Below are 16,881 nucleotides of genomic sequence, written 5' to 3'. Positions count from 1 at the left end.
TAAGGGTTAGTTTTTCACAAGTTTAAAGTAATTTGACTATAGCAAGAATGACAGTAAAACAGTCTCAACTGAGATAAGATACTGTAGAATGAAACAGAGACACATTTTTATTTTTTAAACAGCCTTGACACGTGAAAGGCAGCTGACCCTGTCTCATTACATTTCTTTCAGATTATCATTTGCTTTTTACACTTCACAAAACATCAGTGGGACGCTGGCCGTGCATTGCAAGAGAGCGCACTCTTGAGTGAGCGTTCCCCGGGGCTAAGCGGCTTCCATATGGAGAGAATATATAACAGAAGAGATAATGTTGTAGGTGGAGGGAAAACAAAGATTAGAAGTGAAGTCTTTAGCTCAGCGGAATACACAAGGAGCTGATAAGGAGGAACACAGGCAGCAGAGGCCGATTTATTAAAAGATATGGAAGTTCCAGTGGATTAAAAAGGTAAGGAAGATGAGGGAGAATCATGGCACCACTGGCACTTGCAGGGATCAATCCATGCTGATTATTCCTCTAATTGTATTTTGCAAACTCTTGTCACTGCCAATTTACACAAACTTGATGCCCTCGCCCCGGCGTGACCAGAGGCGACCTTTCATCAGGAATGCCATAAAGAGCCTAATGAGACTGGGTGGGAGCCCAGACACAGCACAATTATGGGCGATTAGGGTGCAGGATGCAATGGCAGGTAGGTGGGCAAGGATGTACCCCACCCTTGGACTGCAACACACTCCCTCTCATTAGAAGTGCCTTTCCTAACTTCTCAGGAATCAGGAAAATAAAAGACTGACTGAGTGTAAGGACCCATGCTTGTCTACAGGAGATTGCATCACTTCCTGACAGTAATATTTGATGAGCATTTAGCGGTGGGGTTTTTGTGTAAACAAAGTTATGTTTACATTCAGTGTTACTGACCAAAATGCATTGTGTGTCTCCATGAGGCCTGACAAACGTGTTGAATGCATTTCCGTCCTCATAACGTGTTTTGCAAAGCCATCTTTTGAATAATATAACATACGTTGGAGTATTCTTCCCTGCCTTTGCTGCTGCATTACTAAGTTTCTTTATCTGTTACCGTTGCAAACTGTCAGTCAGTGGAATGGTGTGAAACCGGGGGTGGGACTGTGTATCACAAGTATGTCAAACGAAACAAAACGTGGACGCATTCGTACAAGAAATCCTCCATAGTGCTACTTGTGGTCAAAAACTACACAGGTTACCTTAATCATATTTTACTGGAATCCTTTTTTTAGCAAAAATGCCAAATATTTACTTTTCTCTATTTTATGATATTGTGAAAAAAAATGATTTGCGCTTGGGACTGTTGGCAAGACAGAAAAAAACATTATACATTTTATAGAGCAAAGTATTTTTTATCATTATCGATAACAAATTAATCAATACTGAAAATAATCATTAGTTGTGGCCCTAGATATGATTTTTTATAATGTCATAGATCTCTACTTTATTTCTGTGCAGCCCTCTCACTTCCCTGTTCTTGCTTCACTCTCTCTCACTTTAGAGGTAATAGAAAAAGAATCAGAAAAGTTCAGGACAAAAATGTGGAGAATGTGTAAGAAAACTGCTGGGAGCTTCTAGTTCTTCTAGCAGTGCCTACATCTCCATGGCCTCCTTCATTTCAGCTGCTCTGGAAGTCACGCTATGCTGACTGCTAACAATACTCAAAGAACAGGATTAAACCTTCAAATAGCAAAAAAATATATATATAAAAAATAAAAAAAACAGAAAACATGTCAGTGACTCTGAATGATCCATTGAAAGTTCAATTTATGGCTGATGGGAGAGATTGTGTTGTAAAAAAAAAAAAAATCTAAACAGAATCCAAAGAAAAGTTATGAAATGATGATGTCCCCCCCGACCTTGTTCAGTGCTCCTAAAACAGCTCTCATTACAACATTTTTCACATTCTGGGTTTTTAAGGTTAGAACCTGGACGTCGTAATTCTTTCCAAGTAAAGTAAAAAAGCAGACTTCAACCTGTTCAGAGCCATTTCAGCTGTAGCCTGTTAAACCCATCAGAGAGGAAAAGGGAAACCCTGAGAATGATTTAGACTGCTGTGTGATCCCATTATCAGCCATTTGACTTTTACAACTTTTTCTCTCAGTTAAAAAATGCCCTAAAAGCGTAACAGCCAGATTTTGAGCAGATAAAACAAACGTGTTTATTGTTATACAAAAATTATATGACCTAATGTTCTGATGGTCAACACCTTTTGACCTCTCAGTGGATGATGGACACATTAATCATGAGTGACAAACGGCTGTAGCTGGCCATCTCACAGCTTTGCAATCTCATTGCTTTACAGTCTTCCATGCTCATATTCAGCTCTGGTAACTGACCACAATAACAGATAATCATGTGACTTATGGGTGAGTGTCTTTCAACTAGCGATGCATCGATACCAATAGCCTACTGATATCAGATGTCCGATACTGACTCAAATGGCTGAATTGGGTACCTGTGACAATGGGGCAGATTCTTTATTTTTAGTATTTATTATTTTAGCAAAAAATAACAATCCAGTAAATGTATATCTATGTATTTATTTGTTACATTTTGTTTATTAGGAAAGCAATGTTTAAGGCAAGCCTGGTGTTGCCTTACATATAAAAGAATGATCCCTGTCACTTCCACCCAGTGAGGCATACAGCTTATTATTAAACACGATAGGTTGTTGTCAGTCAAACCACCGCTTTTTTCACTCGCCTAAAAATCAGCACATTAAAATAATATATCTATGTCTGTCCAGCTTTTGCCTTTTTAATGGCATATAACCAAAATGTCAGTTTGTAAATTACAGTGGAAATGCAAGGAGAAGCTAGTTCCCAAACCTCACAAAAGGTACCTAAAAGTTTACGTTAAGTGAAGCCTCAGATTATAGGTTGTTCAATTCCTGCAATGGAAAAGGGCTAAACACCAATTTCACATTACATGAACATATTCTTGTTTGGATATTTTCCACCTCCTCTTCTTTGTGGACCACTTACTGGTTTCCAAAACACCAACAACTATAGACACTTATATTTTAAGAAGGCCTGATTAAATTATCAGCAACACTGGTGTCTAATCATCACAATGGTGTCGCGGACCAATTCAATGCTGAGGCAGGGAAACTGTCCCGTCTCCAGCCGTCAGGACCAGGAATTGCATGTGTCTTTCATTTTGGGGCACTTACTCGCTAAAGTGCTCAGCTGGTTCAGCTTGGAGGTTTCTCGAATGTTTTTCTTGATCCCAAGTAAAAACCATTCAATGGGACTCAGGGATTTATTTTTACAATGGAGAACGTCACAAGGCCGACATACTAAAAGCACCTCTCTCATCACATCACATTCCGTCAGTCGTCCCGAACATGAAGGGAGTAGATACACTATACACTATTTAGCCAAAGCAAAATCAAAGAGTGTTTCCTCGCTCATCAACTGACAGTCAAACTTGTACCTTTGCTAGAGTGAACAGCATGTGTGAAATGGTTTAACCATACGGTAAAGGGATGTTCTCTTTTACAACATGGCCCCATGCAGAACTGCATCCTTTAAACATGACAGATACCATCTGTGTCACTGCTGCTCCCTCCTGTCACTGTCAGTCTCTAAATGGCTTGACGAGCAGCAGTGATGATAGCAGTTGCCCCACATTTTCAGATAGGGTTTGATTTTGCATGGGCTTCCTGCTGTTCATTATGAGTGAGTGCAGCCATGAGCGTTTGAAGCCGCTCTAAAGTGGCACAGACTTGGTCCACATGCAGGCTTGACCTTTGACCTCTCTGCTCCCCTGCAATCTTCAGCGCAGGGGGAGGCAGCAAAAGTCACCACAGTCACGTAAATCAGTTTAACTATGCACACAGTTAAACTAATAATACTATAATCATTGGTGATCTTCCACTTTGCAAGACTGAAAAAGATGAGCGGACACTTTATCATTGCATGTTACAATTCAAATATAAAACCACTGTGAGTGACAGCAAATTCAGCAATACTTCTGACCAACATGCCACTAATGTGTTAACTGGGATTTGACATCTGGGAGGCATGAACCACCCACATATTTGGTCACATTTGGCTTTAATGTGCTTTAGTGGTTACTATGACTAAGAAGGAATAAACCTTGCATGCATGACAGACATGTAAAAAGAAAAAAACATGTTTTGAGCAGGGAAAATATGCACATTTATCAAGACTGAACAAACATGGACCCCCATGGCCTACTTTAAGGGCATTTACCATGTCTTTATGTGTGTGTTAAATGAGAGGGGTGACAAAAGGCAGGTTACAACAGGCCAGTGGACTGTTAGTCCACTATTGAACTTCTAGTAATTGCAGAGTAGGACAGCCTTTAGAGGAGGAACTGCAAAGAGCAACATCTAAGATAACCCTCGCTGACTGCAGCTATACACGCAAACTCTTCCCAGTCTTAAGAAAAACTGAAGCACATACTTTCCAGACAAAACAAAACTTTCTGGAAAGCTGTTCAAATCAACAAAAAAGACAATGTGAGATGGACAGAAGTAGCAAGAAAGAAGATGGGAAGTCAGATGTGATGACCAGATTACCTAATTAATACCTAGTTCATTTTTTTCTTTCTCTCTTTTACTAAGTTCTTGACCAGACAACCCTGGTTCAAGTCTTCAAAGGTTCTGGGCAACTCAACAAGTGTCCTTTAATAAGACAATGAATTCCCACAATAGCTCCAGGGTTGCGCTCCTGACCTTGCAACCACGCTAACAAGCCTGCACCTTTACAAGGCAGCTCCAAGGTACACCCAGAATAACCACAATACTGAAAAAACATCTACACTAGGACCACATTTTAGTTTGGTCTCATACTTTCAAATTGTTATCCCACTACTACTATAATTGGAGAGCAGTTTGTAGGTTTGTGTGTATTTGCACATCTGAGAACCATTCATGTGATCTACTTCACACTTGTTGGGTTTATTGCTGGGGACCCAAGGTTGTCTCCTGTTCATGTTGAAATATATTAAAAACATTTCATTTAATTTTTAATGTTAAATGAATACTTGTCAGTTTTACTTTTTATAAATTTTGTCAACAGAAAAGGAAGGCTGACCAGGTCACTGGAGCTGCCTGAGGCTACAGATAAATACTAATGCTTTCCTTTTTTCAACTTGCACATGTATTTTGTTACTGTTTATTTTCATTTGGTTGACCTTTCTTTTAAAATGTACAAATAAACATTAACATATTGGTGATTCACCCTCTTTTTCAGCTGAATGCTATGAGGTTAGTTGGCAACGAATGACACGGTATGTGGTCGTTGAAGCCACCTAAGGTTCTAGGTAATTACTCATGCTTTTCTAGTAAACCTTACATCTCTATGTATGTACAAAATGTAAAACCTTTATGTGACAATTACTATGAGCTTAATATACAAACATACCATATTATTAAAGCTTCTACACCAGAGCAATCACTGAAGTGAACGCCACAAAACAATGTGCCCACATCACCACCCCCCTCAACATTACCACAACACTCCACAGGATTAAATCTTGATTAATAATTTCTATATTGTGAATGGGGTTATGTGCAATAATATATTTATAAGGTGGGAATAGCATTTGGCACAATGTTTAAAAATTCCACTACTTTTAATAACTTATTTTTTATATTTGTTTTACTATTTTTAGTTTCGCTGCATGACACGTGCGAGTATGTTTGTATATGGTGCGTAAGCATGCAAGCATGTGTGGAATGGTCATGTAACCTTCTCAAGAGATGCACAGCAAATATAGTTGTAAAATGTGCAATGACAATAAAGGCATTCTATTGTAACTACACTGTAATGTCACATCCCTTCCGAACTCACCATTGTGTCATATTTCTTTTGATTTGAATACTGCTTGGCGTTAGTCCTTTGCACGGGATAATTTAAGGGATGGGGCCAGAGGGTCAAGGGGAATCAGGAGAGGTTGGGGATGAGAGTAATGGAGAAGGCTGGTCAGGGAAAAAAGGACACCCACAGGGCGCTTAATTCTAGTTCATAGAACTGTAGAAATACCACATTGTAAAAATACTATATTGACAAGTGACAAGTATTGCATTTAAATTAAGTATTATCAGCAAAGTGTACCTAAATGATTAAAAGTACATAGTATGCAAAACAGCCCCTTAGACATTATGATAGAATTGTACTTTAGCTATTATAAGCAGCATTTTAATGTGGTAGTTCACCAAAGTGGAGATTACTTTCACTACTGTTGGATACTTAATATTTAACGATGCTTTATATTTAATGAGCTTTAAATCTTTATCTGAAAAATATCCAATTAATGTAGTAAAAATGACCATATTATGCTCTGAAATTAAATAGGGTAGAAGTTAAGGAGCATGAACTGGTAATGCTAAAAGAAGAAGCACCTCAAAATTGTACTTATCAGAAGTACAGTAGTTGAGTAAATTTACTAAGTTACTTTCCACCTGCCTGGGTGCCTGCTTTGAAGCAAACTGTATACATAATAAAGAAAATGATGATAATGATGATATCCATAAGCTGTCTTGAGTGATGTCTAGAACAAGCTGGTCCTCCTGGCATTGCAATGACCCCAGACCCAGCCAAGATATGAGCTTATGGTTCAGAATTCATTCGCAAAGAGCAAATAAAATGAGATGCAATTACTGTGACAGAGAAAGAGCTCTTTCAGTAAAATATTTCACAGTTTGGGATCAACAAAGAAAAGCCTAAGAAACATGTTAAACCTGTGGGAAAGGAACACTTACCGTATTTTCTCATATCGGGTTACTTGTATTTGGAAAAATGTTTCTCTCTGCTATCAAGGATTTTACTTTGATATCACTGACTCCTTATTCCTCCTTATGTTTGTTTCAAATAACTCTTAAAAAAGTCATTACACAATCCATCAGTTTTATGTATTTGAGATTACTTTCATTTTACCTTTCACCTCAGGACAGAACACAACTTTAAAAGATATTTCAAGATTCTTGAACTAAGACTAAGTTTCATGTTACAAAATGTGTCTGCCTGCTTTTCTGTTTGTCTGTATGTCTGTATGTTTGTCTGTGGCTGAGCCCAGATGTCAGCTGGTATGAAGACATCTGCCCAGCCAGAGATCTAAAAGCCTTGGAAGCTCTTGATCCCAGAGGATACCACTTGTCTACTGACGACAGGCTGAATACTGAGTAAATCAGGCACCAAGTGACGAAATCCCACTGGATATAGATAAGACCGTTTTACTTCACAGCAAAAACAGAGACAAAGCCTCATACTTAATGTTGAATAATTTTGGTTTTTAATCTTTATTGTTATTGTTTTTATTTGCACTTATATACTTGCAATCTTTTCTACTTTGTTCTGCAACTGCTGCACAACAATTTCCCTCGGGATAAATAAAGTTCTGTCTTATCTTACAGTACAATGACTTATCTTCAGAAGTCGCCATCCCTTAGATCAAATGATATAACCTTGAAATGGTCTATCCTACTGTATGACAGTACCATGGTTTGGAAAGTATGAAGCTAAGGCAGGTGACCCATTCCAATAAAATGGGATTTATTGTCTTTAAAGACTAGAAAAGCCTCAAGGCACTGGCCCTCACTTTATCACAGAGTAAAGGCACAAATCCCCCCCAAAAAAAACAGTAATTATTGTCTTACACATCACTGAGACAAAATGCCACTAAAAGGCAAAACAAATGACAGTTTCAGACAACTATTCAAAGCAGGGTGCTAATTGGGCCATCTGGAACGACATTTGCTGTACACAAATACGGATGAACCACATCAAAAGCGCCTCAAGGGGATATCACCACATGCGACTGCAGAGGAATGCTTACATTGCCATCTAAAGTGATTAAGTGATGAGTGATTATTTGCAGCTCCACGCAATCGTCCTCAGCCACATCCTCCACTGTGGCTTCAACTTTAATGTAAACATAACGAGAGAACTAGCAGTGATTGACAGCTGTGTGCAGCATGTGGACCACAGCAGTAACTGATTTATAACAGCAGCTTGTATTAGCAGCGTGCTCTCGTCTAACAAGGTTGTTACAACAAACTGGTATTTGCCCTGACCACCACAGTGTTCTTCGTAATGACTGAACTAGGGCTGCACAATATGAGGAAAATATCTAATTAAGATAATTTTTTTTACCGATATTGCCATTGCGATATGATTCACGATATTGGAGGGAATGATCTTTTTTTTTTTTAATCATTATTCTCATTGAAAAATATAAAAATTAAAAACTAAAATGATTATAGTGTGATTTTAGTCTGTAGGATACAATGTATATGCTGGGACAGGTCTACAGCACCACAATACGTAATTAAGAAGGGTTCGTCGCTTATTTTACCTTTCACAAATATTGCGCTATACCCCCTGCAATTTGGATATTGCAGTAGTTCATATTAATTGTGAAGCCTTAGGCTGAACTAGGGCTATATATCAGAGCCATCACTCTGTGACAGAGTCATTCATTAGAAGTGATGATATTGCTCTTTCTCCAATCACTTTGTACTCAGTCTGCAGCTTAGTCCTTTTGCCTTCAGGACTCTTGACACTGAAGTGACCTTTATTTGGCACATGCAGGACCTCAAAAAAGAGACAGCTGTGAGCGTATTCCCGCCTGTGTCCCAACTCCCATAATCCCAAATGTTGCCCCCGGTCAGGCGGAGTCACTGACAGCCCCACACCCTTCATCCAGCAGCCAATTCAATGCCAATCACAGGGCAATATAACTGCCAGATTTTACGGACCGATAGCCTTCAATAGAGGGAGGATCAGGGCGTGGGGGCCTGCTGCATAGATCTCCACCAGCAAGGGCCCCTAGGTGCCCATTGATGGCAGCTATCATTCACACAATGCAGGAAAATGCTGGTGGACCTCAATGTGCGGAAAGGGAAGGGGGGCAGTTGATGTCTGCACTGATATTAAACAGTGTAGCTCAGGGGCCGCCTGGAAGAGAAACTGAAAGGGTTGGCAACCTATATAGTGATGGGATACAAAGATAGTTGTTTGTCAAAAATAAAATGTTAGTAAGCCAAGAACTGAATGAAGACAATGAAATAATAGATGAAAAATATCTGCTAACTAGACTTCAAGCTCCCTTGTTTAAATTGGCTTTACAAATGAGGTTTTCACCAAAATGTTGACTTTTTCAGACACATACTCACAACAGGAAGTGGGGGAATATAGACAGGGAGGAGCACAGTGTGAGTCTCTTCATAAATTTTTCCTCTCAATACTACAAGTGTTGCTACAGTTTTGATCCTTCAAGACTATTTTTCTTCATGCACCTTGTGCCAGAACCCCTATGGTGCTTCTGGTGCTGGAAGCTCAACAGAATATACTTAAGTGTCAAAGATTTGATCACCCAGTATTTATGTTTTATTTGATATTCTAAAATAAGAACACAAAAAAAAAGTAAAGCCAAAAGTGCAGAGGAGAGGGGTGTTTTCTTTTAATTAGATTTATTTATTTACCCATTTTAGAACTGAATTTTGTTTCTCCAATAAATGTTTTTGACATGTAAATGTTCTGGTATCTTAGTAATGGTTTTGAAGTCAGAAACAGGAACTCACCTTTCATATCTCATCACATAGGAACACAGAAACTACACCAATTAATTTCTTTGTCCCATACAGTGAGACAATATTTAGTTTCCTGATAAACCAAGCATCCATAACAACAGCTTTTACATTTCCTTGTGTCTGTCTTGTGTCACTTAACAGATACATCATCACACACGTAAGTCTATTTCACAAATATATCTTTCATGGACTATTGATGGTCGGGGGGGGGGAGTTTGAAAGACTCATTTTTACTATAATAGAAAAATCTATTGCACCAATTGCAATAATAGTATTTATTCTAGTCAAGAGACCTCAGAACGATGTTACAACATTATTTTTCCACAAATAAGTTAAGGTTTACTGAATATGTCAGGAATTTAGGGTTGAACCTCAGTCTTATTTTTCATGACTAAGGTTTAAGAGTTTATCAGAACCTTTATTACTTCTTCTCATTGTTTTTCATGGTGAGGGGTGAAGGATGAGGGCCATTGTACCCCACTGTGTGCACTGGCCCTCGCCTCACCACTCAATACCATGCTACATCCTTATGTGTCTGAGTAATGTACAGAGTCTCTGTACGTAAATGTGTTCATATTTTAAATTTCCTGTAAATTTTGCATGAACGCGGATCAGCAATCATCAGATTCAGCAGATGGCTTCAATCTTCTCAAAGACCTCCACTTGGCCCATCAGGATCAGCTTGAAAAAGGCCACCAATGGGCTTAAGCAGCACCTTAATGGTCATGAGTGTTCATGGATCCACTGTCCTTTTATTACAGCATGAAGTAATCAGAAGTAAGCCAGGTCAGCTTAGCTACCACAAAGAGCTCTGATCATATAGAGGGGCTGTCAGTGTAGCAATTCCCAAGGCTTGATTATAAGTCCTATAATAGCCAACAAGGAGGTGAAGGTATGGCAAAATATGTTGCACCAATGAACTCGTTCTGAGAAAATCCCGTGTGAATGAAAAAGTTGGTAAGTTAGAGATGAACTTGGAGCTCCTGGCTGCCGGCCAGAGAGTGTAAAGTCAGGACAAACCATCGGCCCTAATTTGAGGGAGCGATGGATGATTCTGGTTAAAAAAAAAAAAGTTCATACTAAAAGGAATTTCCTGTCGTGTGGTGTTATCAGAAAAACAACAGAATCCTCCACTGTTTTACTTCAACAGCTCAAATTCAACAATGGAGTTGCTGATAACATAGTTGGGCGGCTGGTAAAGAAGCCAACTGCTGATGTGAGGAGATTCTCATTCACTTAGAGAAAGGCGAAACTCTGATCACAGAGTTCAGTGGGGAGGCTTGGGGAGCTGACTGAAATGGATCAGAATCCGACTCCAACGAAAAGCCAAATAGTTGTTTTTAATCAAATGGCAAGCTGTCAGTTTCAATCCGTCTATAAAGAGTTTTTATGATTGCTAATTTTACTGTAACTACATACTGCATTCATTGACAGTGATGGAAAAAGGACATACTGTAGATAAATGCTGGAAATACATCCATATAACTGCAGTGTGACAATTTCTACAAATTGTGTGTTGAGAGTGAAAGATGAAAACAAACAAAGGACAAAGAAAGGGAAAAACAATGAATGGAGCACAAAAAAAACATAAAAAATAAGAGAAGAAAAGAGATTCTGACAATGTCAGTATGTTTCTACTCACCATACTGGCAGCTGGGTCCGTTGAACCCTGCAAGACAGTTACAAAGCTGGGTGGATCCCTCCCGACACTGGCCCCCATTGAAGCACACACCGTAGCTACACATCGCTGCACGTGTGGATGTGAACAGACAGGGTCATAGAAAAAGAGAATGACAGAAAATAATAGTAAGTGAAGCAGAGACACCTGGCTGTTGTCATGAGATGTCAACATCTTCAGTTTCAATGCTGACCTCTTTCTATCAAAGACTTATCACTTATTACTCACTCATTACTCACTAAAGAGGAACCTTGATTCTCCTCCATTCACACTAACCAATGAAAGAGGAATCCACCACTTGGCTCTCTTTGAGCAGAGGGCCAGGCTTTTGGCCAAGTAAAAGACATTTCTAAACTCAATTTCCACAGAATCAGAGTGTTTAACATGAGTGGCGGCAACAGCTTGTATGACTTTCAAAGGGAAAGTGGTCTTTTTCCCGCACGGTTGGAGAAGGTTACCTGAGAATGACCCTGATTAACTGAACTGAACAAACAATGATCATACGGATGTGCATGGGTGAGTCATGGGATAAAATCAGAAAGCTACAGGGTGAGTGTGGCTCATCTATCTCTTGGAGCCAGCGGCCCTGTGTCCATAAATCCATGTAAGTCAAACTGCTCACAGTCGTTAAGACGGGAAATTCAAAGAATCCAGGACGTATATAAACTAGCTCTGAAGATGTGAATCCACCTCAAAAGTGTACCATCGCATTCTCTACACTAACACTCACATTCATTATGACAGTCCTTCACCTAAAAATGTGTACAGTACAGTACATGATGTCTCCCTGCCTGTATATGCTTATCTGATGTTCGTCGAGGCTAATAACGCTGTGTAAGTAAGACACAGCTGTTGGCCTGTTGTTTGCACTATCCTGAACAGAGTACAGTGCTTAGTGATGACAGATCCAGAGGATTGATGTCTATCATATCTTTTCCCAGAGTGAAAAAACACAGTCTAGCTAATCACAAGAGAAATTTAAATGCCTATCGTTCCCTCAGATGATTGTGAAGAAAACCCTCTGAATGCCAGTTTAACTGTGCACCTTCTGCCAGATATGCATTTTTCTGCCCATCTAATCCAACCAGAGGCAGCATGACCAATCATCACACCAGGCACTGGCAGTTCTGACGCCATTTATCAGCCATATATGGTCATAGTGATGGTATCAATGTGCCCGGGACAGCTCGAACTGAAACAGTGTGAACTTAATCTAATCCCTGTTCTTATTGTTGCCGTTTTCTTGCCTAATCACTTGAACCCAAAATTGTGTCTGTACTGTGTATAGTAGCAGCACCTTTAATGTTTTCTGTTGTTGTTGTATTGCGTTTGTTTTCTGTATTTATGTTTTTATGCTGCCTTGCTGCAAAAAGAGATTCATCTTTTAGGAAAATTCAGGTCTGAACTGAACAGCTGTACATTAACTGAACCAATTAGTTGATTAATCATTCAATCAACAAAACATTAAGTCAACAACATTTTTTGGTAATTGAGTTAATAATGATCATTTAAGTAATCTATCTAGGGTAAAAACATTTGCTGGTTGTAGCTTCTTATATGTTAAGATTGGCTGCCTTTCTCGGTCAGACAAAAACATTTAATTGAAGACATTATCTTGATTTGTGACAGACATTTTTCAGTAATGTCAGACATTTTATTGACTAGATAGAAAAGCATTAGTTGCAACCCTAATTATATGCAAATATCCACTACTGATACTTTAAACAGAGGTACAATTAAAAGGTACAATTGATCGGCTGAGGAAACGAAAGGATGCTTAAGGCTGTAAAAAATATGAGCTGACAAAAGTATATCTACACTCTGGCTTCAACCGTATCATGGCAGCAGTGGTGAATAACATAATATTTTTGGACAAAAGGAGAAGGACATGAATAAGTGATTTCTAATAATCACAGATCAGCGGGAGTAATTTCATCCAGTAAATTCACAGGGCTTCTTTGAGATCAGCGCTCAGTCTAAACATCCGCCTGTCATCTGGCTCCATCCTCAGACACCTGCTCAACAGTTGGACCATCCAGGGAGTATACAATAACTCCCTCACTCACTCACACACTCACACACACACAAACACTCACACACACACACACACACACACACACACACACACACACACACACACACAAACACACACAACACACACACAATCTCTCTTTCTAAAAAACACCTCAGAAAACATAAAAGATTCACTAAACTGATGCATATTGTCAAATACATCCATGTCCTTGGGCCCAATATCTATTAGACCAAAATATTGCCCTATTTGTGAAACCGCTGAAATCCTACTCCAACAGGAAGACCATCTCACCATTGCTTATCTGCCCATGATGACAGTTCCTGTGGCTACAGAAGCTATGATACACTGCAGTAGTTCAACATAACTATCCCCACTTGTGTGATTATCCAATGTGAGGGAATTTTGGTGTGGGGACAGCTACAAATGACAGACGAGCAGAAAAAAAGTATTACTCAGTGGTCAGGTTTAATTGCATAAAGATCCAAATTCATCAATTCGACAATTACATTACCACCAGCTGTCCATCCATCCATCCATCCATCCATCTTCGTCCGCTTATCCGGTGTCGGGTCGCGGGGGGAGCAGTTCCAGCAGGGGACCCCAAACTTCCCTTTCCCGAGCAACATTAACCAGCTCCGACTGGGGATCGAGGCGTTCCCAGGCCAGGTTGGAGATATAATCCCTCCACCTAGTCCTGGGTCTTCCCGAGGCCTCCTCCCAGCTGGGCGTGCCTGGAACACCTCCCTAGGGGGCGCCCAGGGGCATCCTTACCAGATGCCCGAACCACCTCAACTGGCTCCTTTCGACGCAAAGGAGCAGCGGCTCTACTCCGAGCTCCTCACGGATGACTGAGCTTCTCACCCTATCTCTAAGGGAGACGCCAGCCACCCTCCTGAGGAAACCCATTTCAGCCGCTTGTACCCTGGATCTCGTTCTTTCGGTCATGACCCAGCCTTCATGACCATAGGTGAGGGTAGGAACGAAAACTGACCGGTAGATCGAGAGCTTTGCCTTCTGGCTAAGCTCTCTTTTCGTCACAACGGTGCGATAGATTGAATGCAATACCGCACCCGCTGCGCCGATTCTCCGACCAATCTCCCGCTCCATTGTCCCCTCACTCGCGAACACAACCCCAAGGTACTTGAACTCCTTCACTTGGGGTAAGGACTCATTCCCTACCAGCTGTGAGAGATCAAATTAATGAGACATTTCTAAATTGTGGTAAAAAGCTTTAAATGAACTTAATTACCAGCAACAAAGCAAAAGGTCACTTCAGGGTAGCTTGGCTAAGCGACAACAAGGGGAATGTACATTCCCCCTTCTGAGATGTGAGACATACAGGATTGTTGGCAGCTAACCAGAGCATTTTCGGGCCGCCCCCATCCTGAGCTCCTTACGCTGCTTAATCTTCCCTGAAATAATTTCTTAATGTGGCATGCAGCGTGGCATAAACCTCACTCTCATGCGTCCACTCTATTACAAAGACACCTTCTCTGAGAGGATTAGCAGCTCCCACAAAAAGAAGAGACAGAAAGAGCAGGGGTCAGCGACTCGTGCCGAGAAACTGAAAACCGACGAGCAGGTGTCACCCTTACAGCTTCTGAAGGGGATGACCACACCAACACAGAGGCAGTCCAGTGTTTGTTTATGCTCTGTCGATCTGTTTAACCCCTAGAGTGAGACCCAGAGGGAGACCACATTTAGGGCGATTCACAGACACAAAGCCTTGCACTCAGGGCTCCGTTTGGTGCCATAATTGGTACGAGTGGAGCCAAGCACTGTATTTTTGAGGCAACAAATCATGTTTTGCTATGCAGAGGAATGCTGTCATTTCAAAGAGTTTTTGTGAAGCTATGGCAGATGATCTCTGAAAGGTTTCTTTGAAAGAATTTAAATACCATTTGAACTAGACACTAGGTTGGTTTGACAAAGCAGGCACAATAATGCATAGCAAAAAATAGTATGCAAGACCCTTGAATTAGAATATAGGGAATTTGCTGCACGCTAAATCATACTGTACTGTATGTCTAAATTATATCATTGATTCCTGTGAGAGAACTATATATATTATTGTCCTTATTTCCAAATATGTAGATGAGAATATTGACATTTAGTCACATCACCAAGATTAAGTACAATCAAAAACACGGGTCACATGGTCAGCATTTGACCCACCGCATTGTACATTTCCTCTCTTTTTCTCGCTCTAATGCAACAGAGATGTGGATTAGACAGGATAATGGCATGCATGTGACTCAGTCCAAATAGGAAACATATAACACTAATTTGAAAAACAAGCAGAATGTTCATCCTTTTGTAAAAGCTGGCTTGCACGAATCATGTCTGCTCAGATTCAGATTCACCATCCGGCAACAGACCACATCTGTAACTTGACAGCAATATCTTGTAGGTCTGTGTCCTACTTCTTTTCTGAGGACTTTGACAGTAATGTTTGCTCACCATACTAGAATAAGTGTAATTCTACAATCCGTTCCCATTACAAGATCTTCCAGCAAACATCAAACAGACCTCAAGTTGTTCTGAGTAAACTGGTATTTGCTCACAGCATCATACGTGACAGCAGTCCCTCTAGCCCCACAGCAGTGGCATCACCCATTGGTCTGTGGACTATCATTTTGAAGCTTAGAGTTTTGCAATTTGGCATCGCCATCTTGTTTTTTTTGTTTGTTTGTTTTTTTTAAATCTGACAGATTTTTGGACCAAAGGGTAGAGCTGGGGAGAATGACGCGCCCAAGAAAGTGTCGTCTACGGTTGCAATGGCGCCGAGCTAAGCTAAATACGAGGAAAATAAGAGGAAAAGTTGCAGATTTTCAAACCTGCTGAAGCGAGTCATCCAGCGGAGTTTTACTGGCGGGTAAACGCCTGTAAAACTGTATAGAAGTCTATGAGAAAATTACTTCTCAATCGGACTTTTTGCAATCAGTGGAGTCGCCCCTGCTGGAAATTAGATAGAATGCTGGTTTAAGGCACTTACGTAATAATAATAATTTTTTACAGTCTTAAGGTTAAATCGAACCCTGGAGCATTTACCTACTTGGTGCGTTTTTTTTGGGCAGGTGTGAACACAGCAAAGCACGCGGGTGCAGATTAAATCAACCAAAACCAAGTTACAAACAACTCTGGTACGCTTCATTATGGTTCGTTTGTGGTGAGAACATGATCCAACCCAAATATCAGGTGCACTTCGCAAGTTTGAGCAAAACTAACTAAAGCAAACGGCAGCAGCTTGCCGTCACTCACATCTCCATGGTCAAACCAGCCACCGCTAAAGTTGCAGATAGACGCAGGCAGAGCAGACGTAGTAACGTTGCTCCCAAAGCAATGTCTGGGAAATTATTTAAATGAAATAAGATGATTTGACCATGGATAGACATGCAAGAAATGTAGTCAGATACACATTTGACCAATAAACGGAGTGAACATTCTTTTTTCTGTGTGTGAAAAGAAACCGAACCAAGGGGACAAAGTTTACAAACTCATCAACTGATTCTGAGCAGAACAAACTAACTATAGGTGTAAAACCGAAACAGTTTGCCGTAAAATGCACCATTTTATTTCTC

General features: G+C 40.2%; 1 protein-coding gene across 5 annotated transcripts in view; it reads right to left on the bottom strand.

Annotated features, from left to right (window-relative positions):
- Positions 1-16,881, bottom strand: part of megf6b (multiple EGF-like-domains 6b) — a 72,830-nt gene that overhangs the window by 42,178 nt on the left and 13,771 nt on the right. For all 5 annotated transcript variants that reach the window (XM_028575646.1, XM_028575647.1, XM_028575648.1 and 2 more), the window contains one exon: positions 11,230-11,334. In XM_028575646.1, coding sequence (XP_028431447.1) covers positions 11,230-11,334 — 105 coding nt within the window. The remainder of the gene's footprint in view (positions 1-11,229; positions 11,335-16,881) is intronic.

Source organism: Perca flavescens, chromosome 4 (genome assembly GCF_004354835.1).
Source record: "Perca flavescens isolate YP-PL-M2 chromosome 4, PFLA_1.0, whole genome shotgun sequence".
NCBI lineage: Eukaryota > Metazoa > Chordata > Actinopteri > Perciformes > Percidae > Perca > Perca flavescens.
Note: the sequence above shows the minus strand (reverse complement) of the source record. Positions and strands in the feature narration are given on the sequence as shown.